General features: G+C 39.3%; 1 protein-coding gene across 1 annotated transcript in view; it reads left to right on the top strand.

The window, feature by feature from the left end:
* The first annotated feature begins 7,971 nt into the window (after positions 1-7,971).
* LOC111603273 (RYamide receptor) overlaps positions 7,972-25,240 on the top strand; it is a 44,834-nt gene continuing 27,565 nt past the window's right edge. Inside the window, exons 1-3 of the mRNA XM_023320786.2 lie at positions 7,972-8,625; positions 10,148-10,264; positions 11,236-11,434. Of these exons, the coding sequence (XP_023176554.2) occupies positions 7,985-8,625; positions 10,148-10,264; positions 11,236-11,434 (957 nt within the window). The 5' untranslated portion in view covers positions 7,972-7,984. The remainder of the gene's footprint in view (positions 8,626-10,147; positions 10,265-11,235; positions 11,435-25,240) is intronic.

The following is a 25,240-nucleotide window of genomic DNA, read 5'->3' as shown; positions in this document are numbered from 1 at the left end:
ACTTTAGCTAGTAAATAGTATTTGACGAGCTTAAGAATCGTCTCTAGGTTGTTGCCTCTCGTCAGGGGTTCAATCATTGCCTCTGCCTCCTTCTCGTCTGTCCATTGAAGGTTGCCCTCGTCGTTGGGCATATACCAGCCATTCTTTCCGTTCACATGCTCGGACAAATTCTGCGCGTAAGTGTTAGCTGTATACTGTTTAAGGTAGCTATTAAAGATTCTGTTTTCCTTTTTACTCACATTTGCTCATTGTTGAGCATAAAACCAAGAGCCAAACTAACTTCATTTTGCTGCACGATTGTCGAGGCCTGGGGACCAACAACGATATTTTGTATAGCAATGACTTTGTCATGCTCTCAATAATTAGTTTAGGCATAGCAAGAAGCATGGCAAATGGATTATATGATATTGCATGCTCTATTAGGAGCATACTGAAAGTGGAGACTAGCTGAACAGAGAGAGAGAGAGAGAGAGAGAGCAGCCTGACTCTCAATTGTTATTGAACAGAACAAGCTCAATCAGTGGCTTAAAGCCCAAGTTAAATCTTTATTTGCAAGGTGTCAATGCGCACTGTAAACAATTGCTCGGCTGGCCCAACACAAGCCGATTAACTGTGACTCAATTTGGTTAGACACTTCCGCTCCGACGCCCACTGCCCTTGTTTATCCGCTCGCTTTTGGTGTTTACCTCTCTGGCTTGTACTTGCATTATGGCGCTAATGAGTTTTCCATGGCTGATTATCCTGTTCGTGTTAATTGGTCGCTGGCTGAGCGCATGAATTAAATGACTTGCAGAAAGCATGGCAACAATTACGATAGATGGATAGAAATACACGAATTTATTGCATACTTTTAGGCGGCGCCGTAAAACGAATATGGTCACCTTAAAACGTGCTGCTGAGCAACGCAGATGAAATTAGCAAATATTTAAATTGTCGAAATGTTTTTATATTAGTTTTCAAAGAACAAATTAAATTTAAGCTTAGTGAAATTTCATAAGAAATTATTTAAAAAACATTGAAATTGATTTATAAAATCATTTAATATTTAATTTTATGTATATTATGACTTAGCTTTCTTTCTATGTATATTGATTGAGTTTTTATTCAATTAAAAATAATTAAATTATTTTAAAAATTAATTTTTGTTTAATTTGCATTCGTTGAACACATTGTTAATTACATTATATCGTGTATAGGAGACAAAAAGAGGCGTGCCCCAACCAAACTCTTGAGCAGCAAAAAAAGTCAATCTAACTGTGTTTGTCTGTCTTTGCGTACATCTTTATGAATGAATGCATAAAACATATAGTATCTGAAATCTTAATATTAATATAAAACATATTATATATAAAATAAGTATATATATTACATAAGACAACCTAGATCTAGTTACTACAGTTGATGACTTTGATATCTGAGTTCAGTTCAATAGTTAGTTAAAGTTAGGGTATTTGTTAGTCGGCTACTCTCGCAAGCGCACTCATATTAAGTTGCAATAAAAATTCAAAGAAAATGCTGCAATTGCAAATGTAAGAAAACTTATGAGATTAACCTGGAAGCAATATGAAACTCGAGTTTCCAAGAACTGTTCGAGCACAAAGAAGTCCTGTCAAACGCAATGTAAACTTTAAGGAAATATTGCACTGACATGGAAAATGCAGTATGAATTTTACAACAGCAGCTGCTGGCAGCTGGCTCTGAGTGGCAGACGTTAATTAAATATGCTCGGTGCATTTAATTAACACATTTCGCTTCAATTTGCACCTATTGTTCGTCGGCATTCAGTAAAAATAATATAACTCAATTAAAATATGAGCTGCGAAGTCCTTGAAGTCCGAAGGCCTGTTCGTTTAATTATGTGAAATAAATTTTATGGAGTCGGTTAAGGTAGAGAAGAGTAGCGGCTCGGAGTAGTGGGGCATGTGCCACAGAATTCAATGAAATTCAAATTAATCGCATTTTCGAAAGTGTCACATTTCATAGGGTGCTGGAGTTGGGTACGTGGGGGTAGTGAAGGAGTGGGAGGTGGAGGGAACTGATTAACCAAATTAATCGGCCAGCAAGGGTTGGCCATTTACATGTGATACATTTACATTAAGTGCTCACACTCGAAGTGGACTTAATTGAATTAATATGCTTAAGCGTGAGAGATGCGCATGAAGTCAGCACAAAATTTGATATGGGTAGCAGCAGCCGAGGGCCAGCAACGAGTTTAAACCGAAAATTTCACAAAACATTTTGAAAGCGCTAAGCCGGGAATTTCCCTTCTATCCGCTCTGCTGTTTGTGTTCGCAATAAAATTCAATTTTATGTTTTACAGGAGAGCTTTCGAGTATTTCTTCCTTACATAAGTACTCAAATATTACAAGTCCAATAAGGAATAAATAAGGCATTAGCCTGGCTAAGTGAGACACAAATACAAGCAGTTGGCCTGGCTAATTATCGCATAAATACGTTGACTGCCTGCTGCGTGGGCTGGTCGAAGGGGAAAAACTATCACAAATATGTTTCACGCCCACGACCACGCCTAGGCCTACCACATTACCTTTGCCTTTGCCTTTTTGTCCTTCGTCCTTTGACTCAACGCTGGCTGAGTCAAGTGCGCTTGACATAGCTCATTAATTATAATTACAAGCACTCGGAAAAAAGAACCCAACGAATGACTCCACTCGGTTGTGGGTGCTGCTAATGGAAAAAGTGGTATGCCTGCTTAAAACAACAACAGCAACGACTACAACAACAACAACAACATCGACAAAGACAACGACAACGACATTGCGGTTAGCTACAGGCAGTCTTCTTTATGACTAGCAGACAGCGACTAGAGATGGGCATAGGTATGTCAACTTGTTTTACTTGAGATACATTCACTCGATGGCAGGAAATACGTCAGAAGAAGAGGAAACAGCTGAGCAGCAACAATAGAACTAGAGGAAGTTCCCAAGGGATTCGTGCTCTTAGATAGAAGATGTGATTACTTAACTTGAAGCTTCTGCTTTCTAGGCAAAACAAATATGCGCAGTTCATTAATGCAGCTTTGATATTCAAAAATATTATCTTTTATCAAGAATTAAGTAGAAATTTGGAGTGTGTTCAAAATATTGCCAATATATGCAAAGTTTAAAATCCAATCACCGACTTTGTGATTTCTTCTGTTGGTTTTCATTCCATATCAATAACCACCTAACTCAAGTGTCTACAATTATAGCAGAATGTTATCTACTATAAAAAGGTTTGCTAATATTTGATATAAGGCAGCTAATATGAAATTTCTTGGTATACAAAAACCATAATAATGCGATTAAAAAGAATTTGGCAAGACTTTGAATTTTAGTTAAAAATAATATTACAAGCTTATAGGATGCCTGAAAATGTTGATTATATACAGAGCAAGGCATCTTTTGTTAACATTTATAATCCATAATAAGCAGATTAAGCTGAATTTAGCTAGAACTCAATATTTCACTAAGATGATTTCTTGGTAGTGTTGCTTATAAGAGACAGGTAGAGATAACTGACGGACTAAGCAGAAAATATAAATATATATTATAAACAGTAAAGGCCATATTCCAAATACAGAAATACAGAAATATATTTATATAAAAGTAAATGCATATGTTTATGCGCTATGTAAAAATATTAAGTGAATGAGATTGCCCTTAGTCGAGAGAGAGAGAGACAAAGATAGCTGTTGCTGAATGTAGGCTCGTGTGTTGTTGAGTGAGAGCGAGATGGCTAGTAAGGCACTATGCACAGGTTCGTTTTGATTGTCAGTGGACGAAATGCATTATGACAGGAGAGACTGGGATAACACATGGTGCAAGGCAAGAGCAGCTTAAAAAGCTAAAGTTGAGCAGAATTGTAAAAGTAATAAATTAGCATGAAAGCCGTTCAAATTGACTACTGATTTATATAAGTACAAATATAAACGAACCAATATATATTTATATATATATATATATTGTAAAAATATCTTCAACATTTAATATTGCATCACCTTCACCACACGCACATCTCTTGCCTATGGTGAAAACAAACAGTCGAAGTCAAAATATTAGCCACAGTGCGTGAAACGCCTCTGGGCTGGAACTTTTAGTATATTTTTGTTTTATTCTGTGCCTGTTGGCAAAGCAAACGTCATTTCTCTGTAGCTTGAACAGTTGGACTGACCTCCACTCTGGTTGAGCTGGGGCCGCTGCATTCTGGCATTGTTTGCTTTTGCTTTTTAAGGCAACTGGCGCTTTACGCAGAATGTAGCTGGACATAAAACGACTGTTAATCCCACGGCATAAGCCCCAAACACAATGAACGCAAATGGAAATATGAGCTATGGCTCACTTTGAAGATTTACCATGAGATTCATTCTTTTTTCGCTTTGCAGCTTTAGTCATATTTTTGGCACAGCAAATTGAATTTATGCTCGAAGCACCTGATTTTAGGGTGGGGTGGGGGGTCGACTTTCGACTGCCTTTTGTCGACTGCTATTTACGCGCTCAGCCTAAAAAGGCGCTAAATGAATTTACAAGCAACTAAGCCGAGCAAATCTGATTTGTGGCCCTTTTTTATTGCCCGCTGAAAGCCTCTATGCATGCTCTATGTAAATATATCTTATTTGCCATGGGCTACCGTATTTTATTTATATATTTTTTCTTTTTTTTTGCGCTGCTCAGTGAAGCCGACGCGTCGGCTAAATCACGTGCTCTGATTACATTTTGCTACGTGATTTCTTGCCGTTTTCCTACTTCACTTTGGCCATATATTACTTTTACTCTTATTTTAAGAGACTTCTATTTCCACTCAAGAAAATTCCATGCATTGGCTCTATATGGAGATTGAGCTAGACCGTGTTAATTATTGGCTTTGGCATGCCGTGCACATACTTCAGCTTCACACTGCGCCCCTAATATAATATTGATGACTTTTCATTAATACACTCGACCCTGCTTAACGATTTCAATACGAGTCGAATGGCAGAAGTTTGCCGTACTTTCGGGTGCCCTCTTCAAAAGTGATTGAAACGCGACTTCTCTCTTTCATTATGAAATACAAATCAAGTCTAATGTGCCTGCAATTGAACCCTGACATGTCTCATATATTTTTAATTTACATTTTTGGCCTCCCTTTTTCCTCAGCTTGCAGTGTAAATTAAAAATTAATATATTTTAAATTAAAAATGTTTTTGTATATAAATTACATATAACAGTAGGAGAAAAAATATAAAAATGTCTTCTTTCTTTTGCCGAATGCCTGACAAAAATTCCAATAACAAATCCTTAGGCACGCAATCGTCTGTTGAAATTTGATGAAGCTTGGCAGGGATTTTGGAATTTGTGTAGATAATTGATAAAGTATAGCATACACAGTCGACGTTAGACTGTCACAGAAAACTCAAGTCACGCACACACCCACGCTCAACGAACATACGGGCTGAAGCTCAGCAAGTACCTCATTATTGCGCTGAGATAAGCAATTTACTTGCCTGATATCCTTATCCGTCTTTTACAGCAGGCGCTCACATACACGAGGCACTGTCAGCTAGACGGTGTCGGAGTTTATTTAGCGGCACATTAAACCGACGCGACCAGTAAAAGTTGAAATGACGTCCTTAAACACACGCACACATACACACCCAGACACACATGTGCACACAGCCTTTGGCAATCAAATTTCAGCTCTCATATTATCTTTAACAATTGTCCTTTGTTGCCAGGCTTTAATTGCTTGCGTTCGTACATTCAGCTTATCATTTTCATTTGCCTAATGCCAGGCCACAAATAGAAATTGTCTTAATGCTCTTACATGTATGAGACTATATATATATATATATATATATATATATGTCTACACAGAGTCGGCCTTATGGCTGTGCATTTCAATTGACAGATTTTCCTGCTGCCTGCGGCCCATTAAAGCCACTTTTTCAGCTGAAGCTGAACGGAAGTCGTGAGCTCTTCTGCATTTTGTTTTCTCTCATGTTTGCCTCGAGCTGTTTGTATATTTATTAAATAAATTGTTATTATTTTGTGTTTTTCTTGGCAGCATTTCCATCTGCTTTGGCGAAAATGCTGCTCGGAACGCCTTTAGCCTTTCGACTTTACAATTTCTCGTTTACAAAGTGCTCAGTCAAGAAATAAATACATTTATCGACATTTTTCACTCTTTCGCTACTAAAAGGTTTCCCTTTCATTTGCTCAGCCATTGCTCAGCGTAAAATGCCTTTCAATTGCGACCAATTTATCATTGCAGCCTGCTCTTCTTTTCTTTTCGTTTCGTCTCATTTTTTTTGCTTAGCCCTAAGCGATTTCTGTGTATTTCTATTTTGGCATTTTTAATGGTCTCTGGTTGCTGGTTTGTCATTCTGATTTATACACTCAGCTCTGCTCGTTGACACAGAGTCTTATACGGACTGCGCACAAGTGTATGCAACAGTTTGTCGTATGGATGATGCTTTGATCAATGCAAAGTGAGCTCATACAGGATGTTCTCGACTCGAGCTTTCTTTTCGCTTTTCAACTGCCTTTTATTGACTTTAATAGATTTATAAATACTTTTGCTTAGCATGTACTAATATTATTTCTTCATTGATTGATAGTTCATAGTTGTTTCAAATTTTCATAGTTTCAAATTTTCTTTTCTATCCATAAGTTTTACTAATTCCATTCCAGCATCTCCTTCTGCTCACCTCTGCTCTAAGCTTGCCGTGTAAAACAGCTTTTATATTCAAATTAACCTGGCCTTAAATGTTAATTCAGTTGTGTTTTGTTTTCTTTTGTATTTATAAGAGGGTCTTATTTTAAGAATAATTTTAAATAAAAAATTAAATGAATAAATAAATAAAATATGCAGCTTGCAGAGAATTTCTGGCACCTAGACTAAGTGAGTAACGAAAGGAACGAAAGGTCTTAGTAGAATAACTAATGAGAGTTAGAAGATTCAATATTGATTTGGTCGGCTCGTTAATACACAGAAGTGCGTTTTGGGGAAGTCAACGAAAGTGCCTCTAAAAACAACAAAAATAAAAATTAAAAGAATTTGAAGTAATTTCTGCTGAAATGTGTTTGCTTTTGGCCCATTGGCTAAGCTTATTTCGATTCGCTGAATATGCAATTCAAAATCAAATTTGGCAATGTAGAGATATAAATGAATATATATTTATTAGGCTGTTTGGAATATACATATATGAACCTTTGTGTTTCACTAAATATGCACAAATTGTCCCTCAGTCTTTAATTCCTGGAAGTTGCTCCGCAGAGTGCATAGCTGAAAAAGGTTCCTATAAATATGTTCGCTTGATTGGGCGGATGGTGAAACGAAGAATGATTTGTGATAGCAATAAGTCTAATTCAAATCAACAATTCACCATTTCTTATATATAATATAACAAAGGAGTCAGTCACACAGCTCTAGATGCGCTGCTAAGCTGGCAGTGGACTTAAGCCAGCTCGCATCTAAGCAGACCGGCAAAAAGAACAGGCAAATGCTGCAAAGAATACATACTCTGAACCTCTGAATAAAATATGAAATTAATCAAACTAGATTTAAGTTGCATTCTTTGGCCGCTCATAAGTTCGGACTCTCTGTGCTGCAGAGTCTAAAGCCAAGTTGATTTGCAGACAGCACAAAAATATGCAACAGTTTAGCTTGAATTCCCTTGAGTTGTCTTAAAAGCGAGGCCTCAAGGCATGCAGTGAAACTTAAGGTTGCTGTAACTTTTTTGTAGTCATTTAGCCACGGTCGAGTAACTTATTTATGCAACTTTCAAAGCTAACCAAGCGTGCAAATTTTAATAATAATAATAACGAATTCCGTAAAATTCTTCGTATACTTTCAGGCTTCATCAACTAAATTCACAACGCAAAGCGAACGCCATGTAAACAGGCTGCAATTAGAATTTGCTTAGCCCAAAGTGTGTTTAGATTAAGTTACACTCACCAAACTTTGCTTACCAAAAGGGTAAGAAGTAAGAAACTGACTCAGCTTGCGGATGGAGTTTAAAAATTTGGCCTGGCAACGCAGTCGCATGGACATGGAACGCTCGGTGCGGAGTGAGGAGCGCTTGTACTACATAGCGGCACAGCAGCCGCTGTTGCGGAACGAGGAGGACTATGCGGACGCAGCCGAGTCGCTGCTGTACAACGGCAGCTCCACAGAGCAGCCGTTGCTGGCCGAGGAAGCCGCCTATCCATCGACCACGCCAGCCTTCAATGTGACCGTTTTGCTTAACTTTAGCTGCACCGATTCCAGCTCCCATTCGGACGACCTGTGGTCCAGCGACTACTTCAAGAGCGTCGTCTACTTGCTCTACATACCCATCTTCATATTTGCTCTGCTCGGCAACGGCATCGTCTGCTACATAGTGCAATCAACGCCGCGCATGCGCACAGTCACCAACTATTTCATAGCCAATCTGGCACTGGGCGACATACTCATGTCCCTCTTCTGCGTGCCCTCCTCCTTCATCTCGCAGTACATCCTCAACTACTGGCCGTTCGGCATTGTCCTGTGCCACTTTGTCAACTACTCGCAAGTGGTCTCCGTCCTGGTCAGCGCCTACACCCTGGTGGCCATCAGCATCGATCGCTACATAGCCATCATGTGGCCGCTGCGGCCGCGCATCACAAAGCGGTGCGTATAGCAATCAATTGATCTGTAAAGCTGTATATTTTAAGTATGTAAATATTAGGCATGTAAATCTATCTGACTGAAAAAGCAGCTAAAGAAAAGGCAAAAGCTTGACTCCATTCATGTCATTCCGACGCCATAGCCTTTCATATAAATAAGCGCCTCAGCTTTGCTGGCAGTGGCTTAAGCATAAGATGCTTAACTTGGCTCAGCTTTACTTGTAGCTTAACTTCATCTCAACATACGTCTCAAGTGGGGTTAAGAATCAAAAGACTTTACTCATGCCAACATTTGCAACTCAAAATTCAGATAGCTTAAAAACTGAGCTGTAGTTTCTTAGAATTTATTATTAATTTATTACGTTTAAATATTTTAAATATTTTAAAATTAAATGGCAAATGTTAATAAATATTTAGATAGGTAGATGTTATCGATAAGCTGAATAGCTGCTGAAATATAGTTATCGATAATAGCATCACTCTAGTCTGGTCAGCTCACGTATGGAGTGCTTTAAGCAAAGCGAAACACAGACCGTGAGCGATGAGCTGTTTACTAATTTGGACTATTAAGCATAATATAAATACACAAAACAGAGAGAGACCTAAGTTATAGATACAGTTGACAGTTGCTGGTAATAATCCATGCTGAAATTTCAAATAAAATCTCAATCAGCTAAAGAGAGAAAGTTGTGGAATATCTGAAATATCTTCAAGTAAAATCTCATTCAGCTGAGAGCTGTGTTATATCTGAAATATCTTAAAGCTAAACTGTTAAGAATTAGCAATTATATTCCGTATTTTATTCGAGCCTGTCTCAAGTATGCAAAGCTGGCTTTTAGTAGCATTTAGCTTAATTGAAGGCGCATAAAAACTAATTGGGGGCCCGCCCTTGCTCGCCTTGTATTTGGGGCATTGGCGCCGTTAAGTGGCCGCTGGCGTATTTGCATTGCTTGACGCGTTAGGCATTTGGCTGCCAGCCGCACTTGACCAGCGGCAAAGGCGTCGCCCCGTGGGACCCAAAACACGCAATGCCAGCACGTATGCCCGCTAGGCATGGGCCGACCAACTGTGCCGTGTTAATTGGTTTAAATAGTAACCCAAGACACAGCTGACGGCAGCTGCTGCAAAATCCGGCGAGCCCACGCCGCTCGCCCGCCTTCCATTGAACGTCAATTTGCTTTGTAACAAAATATGCCGGATATCCCTGGGCCCAGCAACTTGTTTAGCTGGGTGGGCGTAGGGCTCTGGCATTTCTGTCACGCCCTGTCAATGAGTGCGTGCTAAGGAGCGAGGCTTTCGTGGCATGCGTAAATATTTGTGGGCCCCAAAATAAATAAGCTTTATAATTATCCTGCCTTGCTGTAATTCACTCACGCGCGCACGCACTCACTCACGAGATCGCCTGCCATCCGTCGTACGCTGCGTATGCGTAATGCGTGCGTCAGCGTTCGCTCTGGCGTTGCTGTGTCCATTTGAAGACAACTCTTTACCGTTATTTATTTGTGTATTTTCTTCGCTCTTTCCAGCTATGCCAAATTTATTATAGCCGGCGTCTGGTTTATTGCGCTGGCAACTGCCTTTCCCATACCCGTCGTCTCCCGGCTGGAGGTGCCCAGCTCCATATGGCACGAGAAGTGCGAAAAGTGAGTAGAAACCCATTAGCAGCGCCAATATATAAGAGCGTGTATGCGTGCTTGAAGTGTAACATGCCCGATATGGCCGTGGCATTGTCTAACGAGTGCCACTTGAGCTGAATGTATGTGTCGAGTCGTAAGCAGCGCGTGGCATGCAACAGAGGCTGCCGCATGCTGAAATCGATAGCTCATTGACAAGGCTTGCCATACGCTCGAAATGTCATTTTGGCTTAGAATAGCTTTACAGCTGCTTGCCTAAGATACTTGCCACAATTTGCGGCACGCCCTCGAGTGAATTGCAAATATTGCAAATGAGACTGAGCCTGACTTTAAATGCAACTTCTTTGGCATTCAATTAGAGCACATTTTTGGACAACAACAACATGCATGTGTGTGTGTGTGTGCGAGTGAGTGTGTGTGTGTGTGTCTGTGGCAACTGTGTGCTGTAAGGGAACGTGCCTAATTACCGCAACATCAGCTGGCAGATGAAAATTTTCATTTTGTGAACCTATCAAAAACAGGCACCGTGGGCAGAAAATGCAATCAACTGCATGAAATGAAGCCAACGGAAAAAAATGACACTGCGTTCATTATGCAGACGAAGCACTTTACACAAATATATTTTATTGCTCATATTTGCATAGCGAGCAGTTGCAATAAATCAAAGCAAACTGTTGGCGAAATGCTAGCGAATTTACTTTTGAGCTTTTTTTTGCCATTCCAGTTGAGAGACTTAACATTGTGTGTTTGCCCTTGTGTGTGTGTGTGTGTGTGTTTGTGTGTGGGCGTGCATTTGACAGCTTTTATGGCCAGCACAAGCTGACAGCATTTATGCCACGCCCCCACCCGCTTACCTTAAACCCACATGCCATTAAACTAACTCACTCTTATGCCGCTCTGCGGCTTTTGCTCTTTTGTTTTGCATGCCACAACAACATGCGCGCTGCATCGTGCTCGTGCCGCGTTCTTGGCCACATCAGATACATCTGTCGCGAGGTCTGGCCCTCGGCCGAGCAGGGCTACTATTACACGCTCACCCTGTTCACGCTGCAGTTCATCGTGCCGCTGCTGGTGCTGATATTCACCTACACGCGAATCGCCATCGCCGTGTGGGGCAAGCGCCCGCCGGGCGAGGCGGAGAACTCGCGCGACCAGCGCATGGCACGCTCCAAGCGCAAGGTAAGTCAATCCAAAAACCACTCTCTGACTGGCTGGCTAGCTGCCTGACTAGCAACCACAAAAACTAATTTGCGGCCAAATGGATTTGGTCATTAGACTCGAGGCTAGAGCGCAAACAAAAATCGTATTAGGTAAATGGCAAATGCAAATGCCCGCTCGCAATCCTTTTAGTCCTTGCTCCTACCACATACGCAATTTCCTTGTTCAAATCTGTTTTATATATGTATTTAGCATTCCTCGCCTGCTCGCCCAGCGCATTGCGCATTTTCCAGCTGAATGCGCCTCTGAGATTATCTGAATATATTTGCATTTGCCCCTTTCATTCAAATGCAAAATATTTGCAGGACTAAACAACATTCTCTGTTGTTCGCAGCAAACATTGCGTGAGATGAAAATAGTTCAGATTATTGAAGCAAATATTTTAAATTCTTTAAGTCGGAACGACGATGACTTCAAAACAATTACTGAAAGCGTAGCTCATTTCAAATGGAAATTAAAGAGCTTTCAGCACTTTGCATTGCAAATGTTTTCAGATTTGGGAAACATTTCTTTAATGTCTTCGCTGATGACTAAATTTGGAAATGCTATGAAATTTATATTTTGGGCAGTTTAAACTTCAGTTAAGCAGATAAGCAGAAAGTTGAGCCTGATTTAATGTAGTTTGTAACTAGATATCAGAGTGCAAGGATTTGATATGCTAAGGCAAGAATTTATAAATGTTTCTTTTCCTTTAAGCCTTAACTAGTTTAAGTCTATATAAATAAATAAATATATATAAATATAATATATAAATAACTAGTTTAAGTCTATATAAATAAATAAATATATATAAATATAATATATAAATAATAATATATAAATAAAAATAAATATATCTCTATGTCAATATATCTTAAATTCTTTATATTTCTAATAAATTTGAGGCTGTACTCTTTGAGTCGTCATCTGCACTATCTTGTGCTAAGTTAATTTAAGTAGCTCTTTTAATTAATAAGTAGCAAAACTTGGGCATATTTGCTGTCGTAAAACATAAATATAAATTTTATTTTTAAACAAAATTATTTGTGCAACTGAAAGTACCTCACATGTTCTGCCATAGATCTCACTAAGTTCTTCAAAAATCTTTAGTTGAGTTAAGCTGCAAGTGAAGTAAGAGCAAATGATAAAATTAGAATTTAATATAATATTAATATTTAATATAATGATAATTATTAGAATTTAATATAGGCTTTTTTCAACAGCTAACATCTCGACTTTTGTAGAATTTAAGAACCCTTTTTTTTTTAATTAAAATGTATTTATAATTGGCTTTACAATAACTTGATGAGCTAGAAAAACTTGTCTTATACCAAACGTCATCGTTTCTAGAAACCAACATGTTTTATTTCTATTAAATTCTAATCTTATCCAATAGCAACATACTGACAAATAGAAATATCTTTTCTGAAATATAGTCTATCTATTAGCATGGTTTCCCACAGCGCGTAATTTGAGCATAGGGCACAAATGTTTTTCTCATATTCCTATGCTCAATGGCTTTGTATATTGGTTGTAATTAGTCGCTCCCGCAGCCCACGCGAAGGCGTCTCAATTATAAGCAAAGACAGTCGAATGATGTGGCCGTCAATGCCCTGTTTCTGCCTGAGCACAAATACAAATGCTTTGCAAGTTTTCTGTTGCTCTTTAGCAAGTTTTATTAGAGCATTGGATAATGAGGTGTAAAGTTCGACTTGGCCTTTAGTCGAGGTGTGGGGTTTATTTTAATGAAAATGACATGAAGCGAGCTGATGGGTATATTCTCTTGAGTCTGTTGCGCCTCTTTCTGTGGCGAAGCAGCGTTTGTAGTGATATGTTATTATGACTCCTGCTAAGGATACGTTGAAAGCGCTTGTTAGTTCAGTGTGGCGTATGCATCACGTCTGAGTAAGTTGGCCTGTGTGGGCTGGTAGATATATTGTGATGCGATGCCGTAGACTTGTATTCCAGCTCTTCAAATTGAAGTATTTTTAATTAAAATGAAATGAAAAGTCTGTTGCTAGAGTTGAGTAAGCAAAGCATTTGCTGCGTTTGTTTATCAATTTCATTTGTGCTTAAGAACAAAAAAATTTGTTTGCTTAGCTATTACAGAGGAGTTTAGCAGCAAAATAAATTGTGTCTCAGATTTATGGAGCCTCAAAGATTACTAAAAAAAACATTTTGATACATATATATATTTATCTAAAGTGATTCAGCTACATAATATAAACTTAGTGAGCTCAGGCAGGGAACACGTCGAAAGCGAAATAAAATTAAAATTCATATTCAGCTCTTCAATAAACTCTCATTCACTGAAGCCCACTCAGCCAATGTTTTCACTAATATTGTAAAATAAAAGTATTTACATAACTAATGCCAGCAAGCGACAAAGTTAACTTATTTCATACATTGCAACAGCATACACGTTTAGTTATCTTTTGAAAAGGTTAATACCAATAGATTTAAGCGCTAATGATAACAATTGCAGGCCTGAACTGCCATTGTTTAGTCAAAAGTCAATGCTAGACATTAAGTCAATTGCTGCACAATTATATCCTGAAGAGTTCAGCACGCTGCAGCCCCCAGGCGCGCGTCTTAACATTTCGAGTGAAGGCGAAGCTGCGGTACAAATCACATGAGATGCACAGACATATACCTCGGGTATAGCCAAGTGGCTGGGCGCAGACACCCAGCCCAAGCACTTGCAGTATATTGTATTCAAAATAAATAAATGAGCTGAAGATTTATGCGGCACATGCAACGCTTGTCTGGGCAGCGGCAACGAACGTGAGACGCCTAACAGCTGAGACGCCAGCTAAGGCGGTCGAGGCAGCTGCGGCAGGCAGATGCCACCTTTGTCGCGACGGCGATCAGTTTTGTGGTTTCCAGGAAGCGTTTGGCGGCGGGTGACGACCACGTAACCAGTTGCTAAACGAGCCTTTGCGCTTTATGGCCAATCGAATTGTGGAATTTCCATAGAAGAAAGCGACAGCTACAGCCAGTTGTGGCAACAATTTTATCTCTGCATGACCTCTGCGAGTCATCCAAGCAGCTGCTGCCCAATTTCAATATATATATATATATATATATATATATATATATGTGTGTGTGTGTATTGTTGGCAGATTTTAATTAACAATTCGCTGATGCTTTATTAAGTCATGTCTGCTGTGAAGTGTATTCATCAGTGCGTTCTCTGTTGTCCTCTCAGTCAGCTCAGTCAGGCATGTGTGCATCTGCTGATTAAGCACAGTAGAGCGACAGATTCCTCCATAACAATGCTGGACAGTTGGGCGCCCACTGCGATTGGCATTGCCCAATTTCGGAGGCGCTGGCAAAAGCATCTGCCATTCACTTTTGGCTTGTCTGTCGACAGTTGGTCAATCTGGGGACCATCCTTTTGCTGGCACCAAATAAATAGCCAGCGCTGAAGATTATGTTGGCATTTTCTCATGGCTTCAAATGGTTGACAATTTCTTCCTTGTTGCTGCGCTCAAATTGCTGGCCAAGTGGCAGTTGAAATGATTAGCAAATTACAGCCGAACCAAGCGCGATCATGATGTTCAAAATGATAATAATGATGACAGCTCTCGGCGCGTCTCGTCTATCAAAAGCCAATGTATAAAAATTGCAAGCAAAAAACAATTTTGCCACTTCATTTCAGCTAAATTGACAAAGTTTCTGCTGGTCTGTGCGGCGTATACGTAATATGGCAAATAATCAACAAGCTTCAGCCCTTCTAGAGAAGAGAAGGCAGAGTTATATATACTAAATGCATGTATATAAATGAGTTAAATGAAGCTGAGACTACGATAAACTTAATCTGTAAATGTGGAGATTGCTGAATTATGCCTGAGCAATCACTAAAGAATCACAAGCGTTGCTTTCACATTAAGTTCAGAACTCTTTGAGGGTATTTCAGCTTCGGCTTGCCACACTTAACAGTTCTAGCTTGCAAATCACAGACTAACTAACTGCGCGAGCTGCGCTTATTGGCCATGGGAAAAGCAGCGGCGACAGGCGGCTAAAAGGAATCATAAAACTGCTGACTTACGGCGATGACACGTCACAGTTGACAGTCATATATACAAGGCAACGAAGCAAGATAAAATGACTGCGAGTTGCAAATTGCTGCCCGCAGGCCACTCACTCACAGGCTGCACAGATAGAGGCGGGGGTTGGAGCAACTGACGCATTGTCAAATCGATGCCAGCGCATTGGAAATTTGCCTCATTTGGCTGCAATTGCTACTTGTTCGCATGTAAAGCTTTAATTGCATAATTGACTGCAAGAGGCGTAACCGGCTGCTGTTTGTCTGCCTCGGAGTGAGCGAGGGCTACTAGGTGTCTGCTGACCACACCACGCCACAACAAAGACTGATGATCAGTCGGAGACATGGGCAAATGGCCAAATGGCCAAACATTGGCTCGCTCTCTCTGTCTTTGGCTCTCTCTCTCTCTCTCTCTCTCGCCCTTTGTCATTCTCTGCAGCAGTTTCGTTTCTTTCGGCTGCAGTTGCAATCTCGTCTGTTGAATTGTGTTAAAATGTTAATTTCGCGTTACGTAATCTGTGTCATATCCAGCCGGGCAGCCGGGCAGCCAGGGCATTGCAGCCGGGTCTCTGCAGCACTTCCAAGTCGCATCATCTTCATCATCGTTGCACACACACAGAGAAAGAGAGAGACAATGACTAGTGCTTGGGAAAAAAGTGAGAGGATTCCCAGGCTTGGCCAGGGCTGCCAGCTGCTTAGCGGTTTGGCTGCTTGGCTGCTTGGCTGCTGACTGCCCGCATCCACACCCACACACACAGTGACTCTCCCACACACACACTCGTATGGCTTGCGCATTTGGTGCTTTTTGTGGCAAATTAAAAGATATCGCAGACGAGCTGCGGCAGACAACAGACAACAGTTACACAGTCCGCAATTAGCTGCCATCTTTCCCCTCTCCACACACACACACACATGCAGATTTATCAGCATATTTGTATCTTTGTGGCATCTGCTGCTGATTCTCGCAGCACAACTTTCCGGCATTCCAGTTTCCTCTCGACTGCTGCTGCTGCTGCACTTGGCTTTTGACTGATTTATTTCGTTGCAATTTGTTTGCGTCGAATCCAATTCGAAATTTGTCTCGTTTGTAAAACATTTCACAACAAGAATTTGTCTCCTGTATCCAAAATATGACGGCAAATATCTCAATACTGACTCCAGCAACGTCGCTGCGCTATTATTGCAATCCATTCAAATCGCCAAAGGGCTACGTGACAAGCTGAGAGATGGGCTAAGCTATTGACTTACAGAGGATATTGCAGCAAGACATAAGCACACACACACACACTCACAGACACATACATGCACCAATATGTATAAGATTCAATAAGCTTTGGCATATTGAAGAGTTCAGTCACTTGCTTTGAGCAATTTGCGGACTTTGCTTCATGGCTTGAAAGTAAGAAAAAAAAATTCAAAAATTTGCTAAAATATTTATTGAAATTTTACTAAAACATAAGCAATAAATATCAGTTCTAGCATAGCTGGAATGGGTCAATGTGTGCATAATAAATATATTTCTAAGGCTAGTCATTTGATATATGCCACCAATTGCTATAATTATATTTGATAAAGAGGCGCAAGCAAATTAATTTTTGCCATTTATTTTATTTAATATTCGAACAGGTGTAATTAAATTGTTGTTAGCATTTGACAAATGTGTGTGCTAATAAATAAAAACTTAGGCCATGGCCCATAAATTAGTCGATTAATGGGCCCAACTCAAACACTGGCTGCAGTCAGTCAAGCAGCGCAGCTGACATCAGTGCCTGACAAATACAGGTATATAACTGTGTCAGCTACTGCTACTACTTCTTCCTCTTCTTCTTCTTTGTCTTCTTATATATAATAATTTCACTTTGTCATCAGCATGAGTTGGCTCCTTTTGAAAAAAAGAAGCCGCTCCTGCGAGCTGACATAACGGACAAAGACAGCTTCGGTAGCTGCATTTGGTCCGGCAGCTGTCGATGCATTTGTTGTTTCATCTGCTCATTGTTGCTGCTGTTGTTGTTTGTATTACATAAAGAAACATCTTGAGTGCTGTTCGCTTGGACGCCCGAACAAGTTTATTCTACATACAGCGAAAAGTGAAAGGCTTTGGCCTAGCAGCTGAGCTTTTTCGATTGTAACTTTGCCAAATTCGGGTCAGTGACGCACTAAAATATGCTCAGTGTGTAGTCCGCTGTCTGCTGTCTGCTGTCTGCTGTACGCTGATCATCACAACTGCAACTGCTCAACAGATAGACTCACTAAACAGCCGAGCAACAGGCCAGACTTGAGATACAACTAATGAATATTCTTAAAGCTAACTCGATTCGCCTAGAGATAATTTTCCATAAATAAAAATATTCCATATAAAAGTAGTTTTTGCATTGTTTCTATGCACAGTGACGACCACATCTTAAGTCATCAAAAATATATAAACAAATGACAGCTACATAAATCTTCAGACTTTTATGAAATTTCTCTAGCTGCAACATCTTCACTTGCATAATTCACAATATATATATAATTTATTACTTTAAGTACATACAATTAAAACGCCATCAGAGGCAACCGAAAAAAACTGATTAAAAGTGTAATCAAAAGTTTTTACACTTTTGCGGTTGCGGCAAAAAAAGATACAACAATACATCTTGGCCCAATATAAAGCAGAGCTTATATTGTTGATTTAGCTCTATGGACAAGGCTGTTACAGCTTAAATGGCGCCAACTCGTTTTTCGGGGCGTTACACCCAGGAAACCCAGAAAACAATGAAAAGAGCAAGCGAGAGACAGCTAGAGAGAGAGAGAGAGAAATAGCAAGAGATTCATAGCAGCGAACGTCGCGCCGCGCCGGGTCAAAGTTGTTGTAATTAAAATGTTTACAACACCATGAAATGAACAAAAGGCTACCGAATCGCTGTACTTTTTAAATTGAGAGCAGTCGAAACAGTGGGCGTGGCCCGCGCGGGACTCACCTGGGCCGTTGCATGCTTTGATAGACTCTCCTGGGCGCAGTCGTGTGTCTGCCTAGGCTGCGATTAAAGAATTTTGTCAGCTAAATTCACGCTTCATTTCTTGAGTAAAGCTTAAAAAGTTGCACAATTTATGGCAAATTCAGCTTGTTCAGAATTGTTATAAAAGGCCTAATCCAAGCCAAAAGGAAAGCTGTAATTAAACATCAAACTGCAACGAAATATGTAGAAAACCACAAAGCAGTTCTAGGCTGAAATTCTCATTAGTTTGTGGCCTTTGAAAATGTTGATTGAAGATATAATTTGTTTGCATGTAAGAGAAGGAGGCGTGGCTGATGTCATATGGAATATATATTGTTGATCAGGGTAAGGAGCTGAGTGTGTAAAGTGGAAGAAAGCGTGGCTGTTGAGAATACAAGCTAGCTAACTGAGTAGCTATATCGATGCCTGTCTGTGCCGTCTGTATGTCTGTATGTCTGTATGTCGATACATGTATCTGTCTGCCTGTTAAACGATCTGTTTGTCCATCTCTCTATTGTCTCTGTCTATCTTTCTCTCTCCCTATTTGTCTGTATGTTCAACTTTGTGTCTTTCATTATATAGACTTCAAAATATATACAATTGCTTAGACTCTATTGGCACTTTATTATATTTTATCGATAACATATTTCATGTTCCATTATCGATAAAAATCGATATTCCAACTGCGTCTATAAAGCATCATTTCATATACCAAATTGAGATTAAATTTTAAATTAAATCTGAGCTAACGCCAAGGCTTAGCCTTACGCTTAATAAGAGTTAACATTTTAGTAGTTCATTTATTTTATTATTTGTTTATTGAAACATAAATTGTAATGCAAAATTATATAGAGCACAGTACAGCATATCTAACTGTGAAGTTAATTTTGGGCTTGTTAAGCAAGAGCCGCAAGATTGGTTTTTAGTTAACGCTCAGGTGAGTTCGTTTTGTTTTGTTATTTAAGCCGCAACCACTTGAAAGCCGTAATTAGTTTACACTTGCGGTAATTGCGGCATAAATCTTCAGCTGCAATGTGTCGTAATACTCTTAAAGGCTCAAACAGCTACAAATACACACACAGCCACACACATATACAAAGAGAAGTATGGCACTTAATGTGTTGACTTTTTGTTTTAGTTAACACACACACAGACACAGTTATATTTACCTCGCTCGTCCCTTTGGCCAACATGAAATGCAGACGCCCAACTGCAGCAACTTTATTCCAGTCAAAATGATTTGTGGCCCCAACGTGAAGGCAACTAGCAACTAGCAATGAGCCCGAGCGAGAGTCAGAGTCAGAGTTGGGGCCGCAAGTCGGTATTAAATGTCGCAGCCGTCACGTTATTTTCAACTAAACGTAACAGTAAAAATAATTTCTTGCCTTAGATATAAAAGCATAAATATGGCTCTGCCCCTCTGGGTGCTTCAGTTTGCAGTTTCCTTAGCAGCTGCTGCTCACACGTCCCCCGATTCCATTATCTGCCTGCCCTATGTGTCGGTATGCTAGTGGCTCTCCAGACGGAAATAATATTGTGCCATCATTATTGCCCTTTTGAATGTCCCTCCTCCCCTTTGCTCCCTCTCTTTCTTTCACTCAACTTTACCTTTCTCGCATCGAATCGCTGCGCTGCCTGCCTCAAGACGTTCCACTTGCCTTTTATTGTTACCGGCGCCAGAACAACTTGCATCCTCTGTTAGCTTCTGGCTTTTTTTCTGCATCTGTGTGTGTCACACTTCTTGCCAGCATTGTCGCTGGCACGTTTTATTAGAGCTATTAAAGTGACTTGGCTCTTAAGTTGTATATCTATTGAATACCCAAACACGCAGGCAGCGCAACTATAACTAGAAATGGCTTTCAGTTTGGCCACGCAAATAGCTGGATTGCTTTGGATTTAAATGTACTAAATATAAGCTTGGTTGAAATTGATTTCATTTTGATTAACATTATACTAGAATTGGGCAAAAATTATACTAGATATTGTTATTCATTCCTAGCTGCAGAGAAATGGCGTTCCACGCACTGTGTCTAATATTTTGACAGCGACTGTTTATTTTCACCACAGGCAAAAGATGTGCGTGTGTTGAAGGTGTTTCAACATCAAATGTGTTCAATATTTTTGTAAAATTTATATATTAGTTTATATAAACATATATATGTATATATATGTTTATATTTGCTCACATTTTATGCTATTTTAATTGTTGTGCAATTGTGCCCAACTTTTGCTTTTTCAGAATGCTCTGCCTTGCACCATGTTCACTGACAAGCATAACGAACCTGTGCGAAGGGCCTAGGTAGCCATCTCGCTCTCACTCAACAACACACGAGACAACGTTCAGCAACAGCTATATTTGTCTCTCTCCCTCTCTCTTAACTAAGGGCGAAATCACTCGCTTAATATTTGTACTCGATACATGCTCTCAGCCTCCCCCTCATACAATACAACTGCAGCAATAGCTGGCAATCACAACAAAATTGTACAGAATTAAGAAACCGTAAACGGACTTTTCTATTTCATTTCACAGTACAAAATATGTTTCTAATCTTTGAATATTGAATATTTTCAAGAGTTTTGCTAGTATCTATAGAGGCACCGAAAGCACTTAATAATCTAGTAGATTCGAGCATAATGCGTAAACTTCATAATTTTCCTATACAATCTAAGTTTTTGTAAGCATGAATTCAAAAGCTTAAAAGACATAAACTCTTACAGCTTTTTAGTTCAATTGTTGCTGCTGCATTATTGTCATTTTGTTTTCTCCACACGTAGCTAAGCATTTTATATTTTTAATGGTCATGTGATACAAAGCCCTTCGCTGGCAAATGATTTAATTAAATTGTGAACAATTGCTGTAATGAGTTGCACGTCTGATTAAAGGTGTTGCAGTCGAGGCGAGCATGAGTTGCAATTAACACGGGTAGCAGCTGGAGTAGATGCGCACGCATGACCCCAGTGAGCGGCCATGAGCCCGGCTGTTGCATTCGTGGCGCCAATTAGACCAGGATCCCTAACGACATCAACAAACTTAGCATTTAGCATAATTGTGTGAAATGCCAACGAGTCCCTTGCCATAAGTCGACTTGCATAAGCTGCTACTATGCTGTGTCCATCCACTGCATCCATTGCGTCCATTGCATCCATGAGATACATTTTCTGTGTGACTTAAAAACAAATATGTTGCCGCCAAGATTGCGTAACGTCCACGACAATGGCTTTGTTTGGCCCCTTTTTTATTTACTTAATGAGGAAGTTCCGTTACAGCATGAAAGCGCAGCCGAAACGAATTCTACGCCAGCGACATTGAGACCTCAATTGTAGCTTACAAGTGTCTTAAAGATACGCATCTATGCCTAGTTTGGCTCAGATCACACGCAACGTACTAAGCTGATTTTTTGCTTGAAATATCTCTAAGATACTTATAAACGTTAGCTTGAAGACTTAACTAACTGCAAAGTAAAGACGTAACATTAAATTCCAAATAAATTTACCACTTTGTGGTTTTAGTTGAGGTGAACTGCCAAGTATCTTAAAGATATTTTGATCATTAAGAGGCCTGCAGAAATAAGTAATAGCTCTCTTTAATATGTTTATATCTTAATGATTTGGAGTAACAAATTTGTGATCCCGGACAACTTATTAATATTATTGATATTTTTTTGACATCTTATGTCTATATATATCTTATATATCCTCGTTTCTGGCAGCCTAAGAAGGCTACGCTTCATTAAAAATAAATTATAACAAATATTACATTTTATTGTTAGATTTATCTTAAGATTCTTAAAATTACTTGATTATAATTTTGTCAATTTTTTAATTGCAACTATCTTTAAGATACTTTTACATTTTGAATGCAACTTAATAATATATAAGAAACTGACTTTTATTTAGTAAACATTTATATTTTTGTGCCAAATATTTTAAGCAATAAGTGTTTCAAGTGAGTTGTGAAAAGTATCTTAAAGATCTTTTTATATTTTATAGCTATTTTTTTGTTTAATATTTTAAATATCAAAAATAGTTCATTTTGTCCAAGAGGCAACGTTTTTTCGTAAGATATTTCATATCTTACATTGTCACAGCCAATCCCGCTTAAATGTATCTTTCAGATACACCGATTGCTGCTTGCCAGTATTGGCTTGTAGCTGAGTCTCAGAATACATCATCTAGCTTAAGCATATATACATTTCTGAGCTGTTAAACGCACATGATTGCTAACGATAATACGTTTTATATGTGGATAAATTATGTACATATATTTTATTTCCAGTGCTCCTACATTTTATAGATACATTTTCATCTTATATCGAGGCAAACAGAAATGCATCTGTTGGCCAAGTTTGCCCAGCTTCAGTTGGAGTTCGAGTTGGGTTTGCCTTGGGCCTTGCGTCTTGATTTGTGCATTTCCTGGCATGTTATGTACATGGCGCCTGTCTAAAGGTTAAGTGCCAAACGGCAAGCGGCTTTCATTGCCTTCCTTTGCCTTGGCCTGCCAATATCTGCTCTGGCTGCAGTTTTTGTTGTTTCTATGTGGCTTGCGTTGCATTTGCAACTGTGGCAAGGCCTACAAGGTTAAGTGTGTTGGTGTTGGCCAAGCGGCTAGTTACGGCAACGACTTGTGGTTGCTGTTTTAGTTTTATTTGCGGCCAGGGAGGGTGTCAAGTGGACAGAGACTGAGAGGGAGGGGCAAGGCACAGGAGCGAGTTGGTCCGGCGAGGGTGAACAACTGCAAGCTGTGGCCAAATGTGCGATGGCAAACCAGTTTAGCCAGTGACCTTTTCGTGTGCAGCATGCACACAATTTTCATAATCCGTTGCGAAAAGCAGCAATCGAGCCGTGTGTCAGGTGCGTGCGTCTATGGAGGCGTAGCCAGAGCTATCAATATCTAAACTTAGTGAATTTTCTATAAATGCAAAAATCGAAAAATTGAAACTTTGCAAAAGTTTACAGCACGACCTTGCCACACAGCTTTGTTGCCACAGCTGGCATGTTAATGGCGTGACTCGAACGTTTTCCCTTTTGGCGCCCGGGTCAATTGAAGCAGCGCTCTTCCGGCACTTAATGAACTCCGTTTCGTTAAGCCATAATTATCACCCCATCCGTCCAGCCAGCCAACGTCTGTATTTAACACACACGACTCCAACTAGATGCCTCGTTTGGTTGGGCCAACAGCAGTTACTGCAACTCAAACACGTTCGCTCATTAATATTTACGCTGCCAATTGATGCAGTTGCAGTTGCAGTTGACAACAGCAGCAACAACGACAACAACGACCACAACTGTGTGTATTTTGCATACGAAATGAGCTGCAACAAAAACGAAATCAAATATCGCATTTCACCTGTTGTTGCCTTTGTCACAGCACAGGTCCTGTTGCGGCAGTTAAAAAGCATTTTATGCAGCAGTAAAACGAGTTGGAAATACCCTTGATATAGATATAGATATAGATATAGATATAGATATAGATATAGATATAGATATAGATATAGATATAGATATAGATATAGATATAGATATAGATATAGATATAGATATAGATATAGATATAGATATAGATATAGATATAGATATAGATATAGATATAGATATAGATATAGATATAGATATAGATATAGATATAGATATAGATATAGATATAGATATAGATATAGATATAGATATAGATATAGATATAGATATAGATATAGATATAGATATAGATATAGATATAGATATAGATATAGATATAGATATAGATATAGATATAGATATAGATATAGATATAGATATAGATATAGATATAGATATAGATATAGATATAGATATAGATATAGATATAGATATAGATATATATAGATATAGATATATATAGATATAGATATATATATATAGATATAGATATAGATATAGATATAGATATAGATATAGATATAGATATAGATATAGATATAGATATAGATATAGATATAGATATAGATATAGATATAGATATAGATATAGATATAGATATAGATATAGATATAGATATAGATATAGATATAGATATAGATATAGATATAGATATAGATATAGATATAGATATAGATATAGATATAGATATAGATATAGATATAGATATATATAGATATAGATATAGAGTGTCATAAATAAGCTTTTGACAGTAAAGTTGTTCAGGCCTGGTAAATCCCCATTGACAGACATGGTTAAGTGTTTAGGCCCAGGCAACAACATAAATCGCGTACGGCTGTCACAGCAGAGTCACAGCTCATTTGCTTTGCTTTGGGCTGACAGCGGATCCTGTGCCGAACATTTAAATTAATCTTGGACAACGGCTTAAGCTGCAGGCAATGAGGCAGGGGAAGACGTGTGGGTGGGGGAGGGATGAGCATGCCAGCCGCAACCGCAACATCTTCGCTGCGCAGCTTGAAAAAAGCGAAAGTTTCTTAGCCCGTTTCGACAGTGCTGGGAATCTTGAATCTCGAATATCTGCCCGTCGAATGGCCATTTATCTTTTGGCTCAATTTGCGCTTACCTAATCAAAGATTGTTGCGGCGTACGGACCAAGTGGAAAGTGGCTCTTGGCAACTAGTTGCGGGCGGCATCGTAAGTGCGCATCCTTGTGACGTGTTTGCCACGCGTGTTTTATTTTTTTGCCGTTTTTTCTCATGCAGACACCATAAATTGCATTGATTATCGCACGCGGTCTTACATTGATCTGCAGCTGCTTTTATTTGCATGCCGCAAGGCTTACGTAACCACAGATTGACCACGACGAGG

Source organism: Drosophila hydei, unplaced genomic scaffold (assembly GCF_003285905.1).
Source record: "Drosophila hydei strain 15085-1641.00,03,60 unplaced genomic scaffold, DhydRS2 tig00008119-arrow-pilon, whole genome shotgun sequence".
Taxonomy (NCBI): domain Eukaryota; kingdom Metazoa; phylum Arthropoda; class Insecta; order Diptera; family Drosophilidae; genus Drosophila; species Drosophila hydei.
Note: the sequence above shows the minus strand (reverse complement) of the source record. Positions and strands in the feature narration are given on the sequence as shown.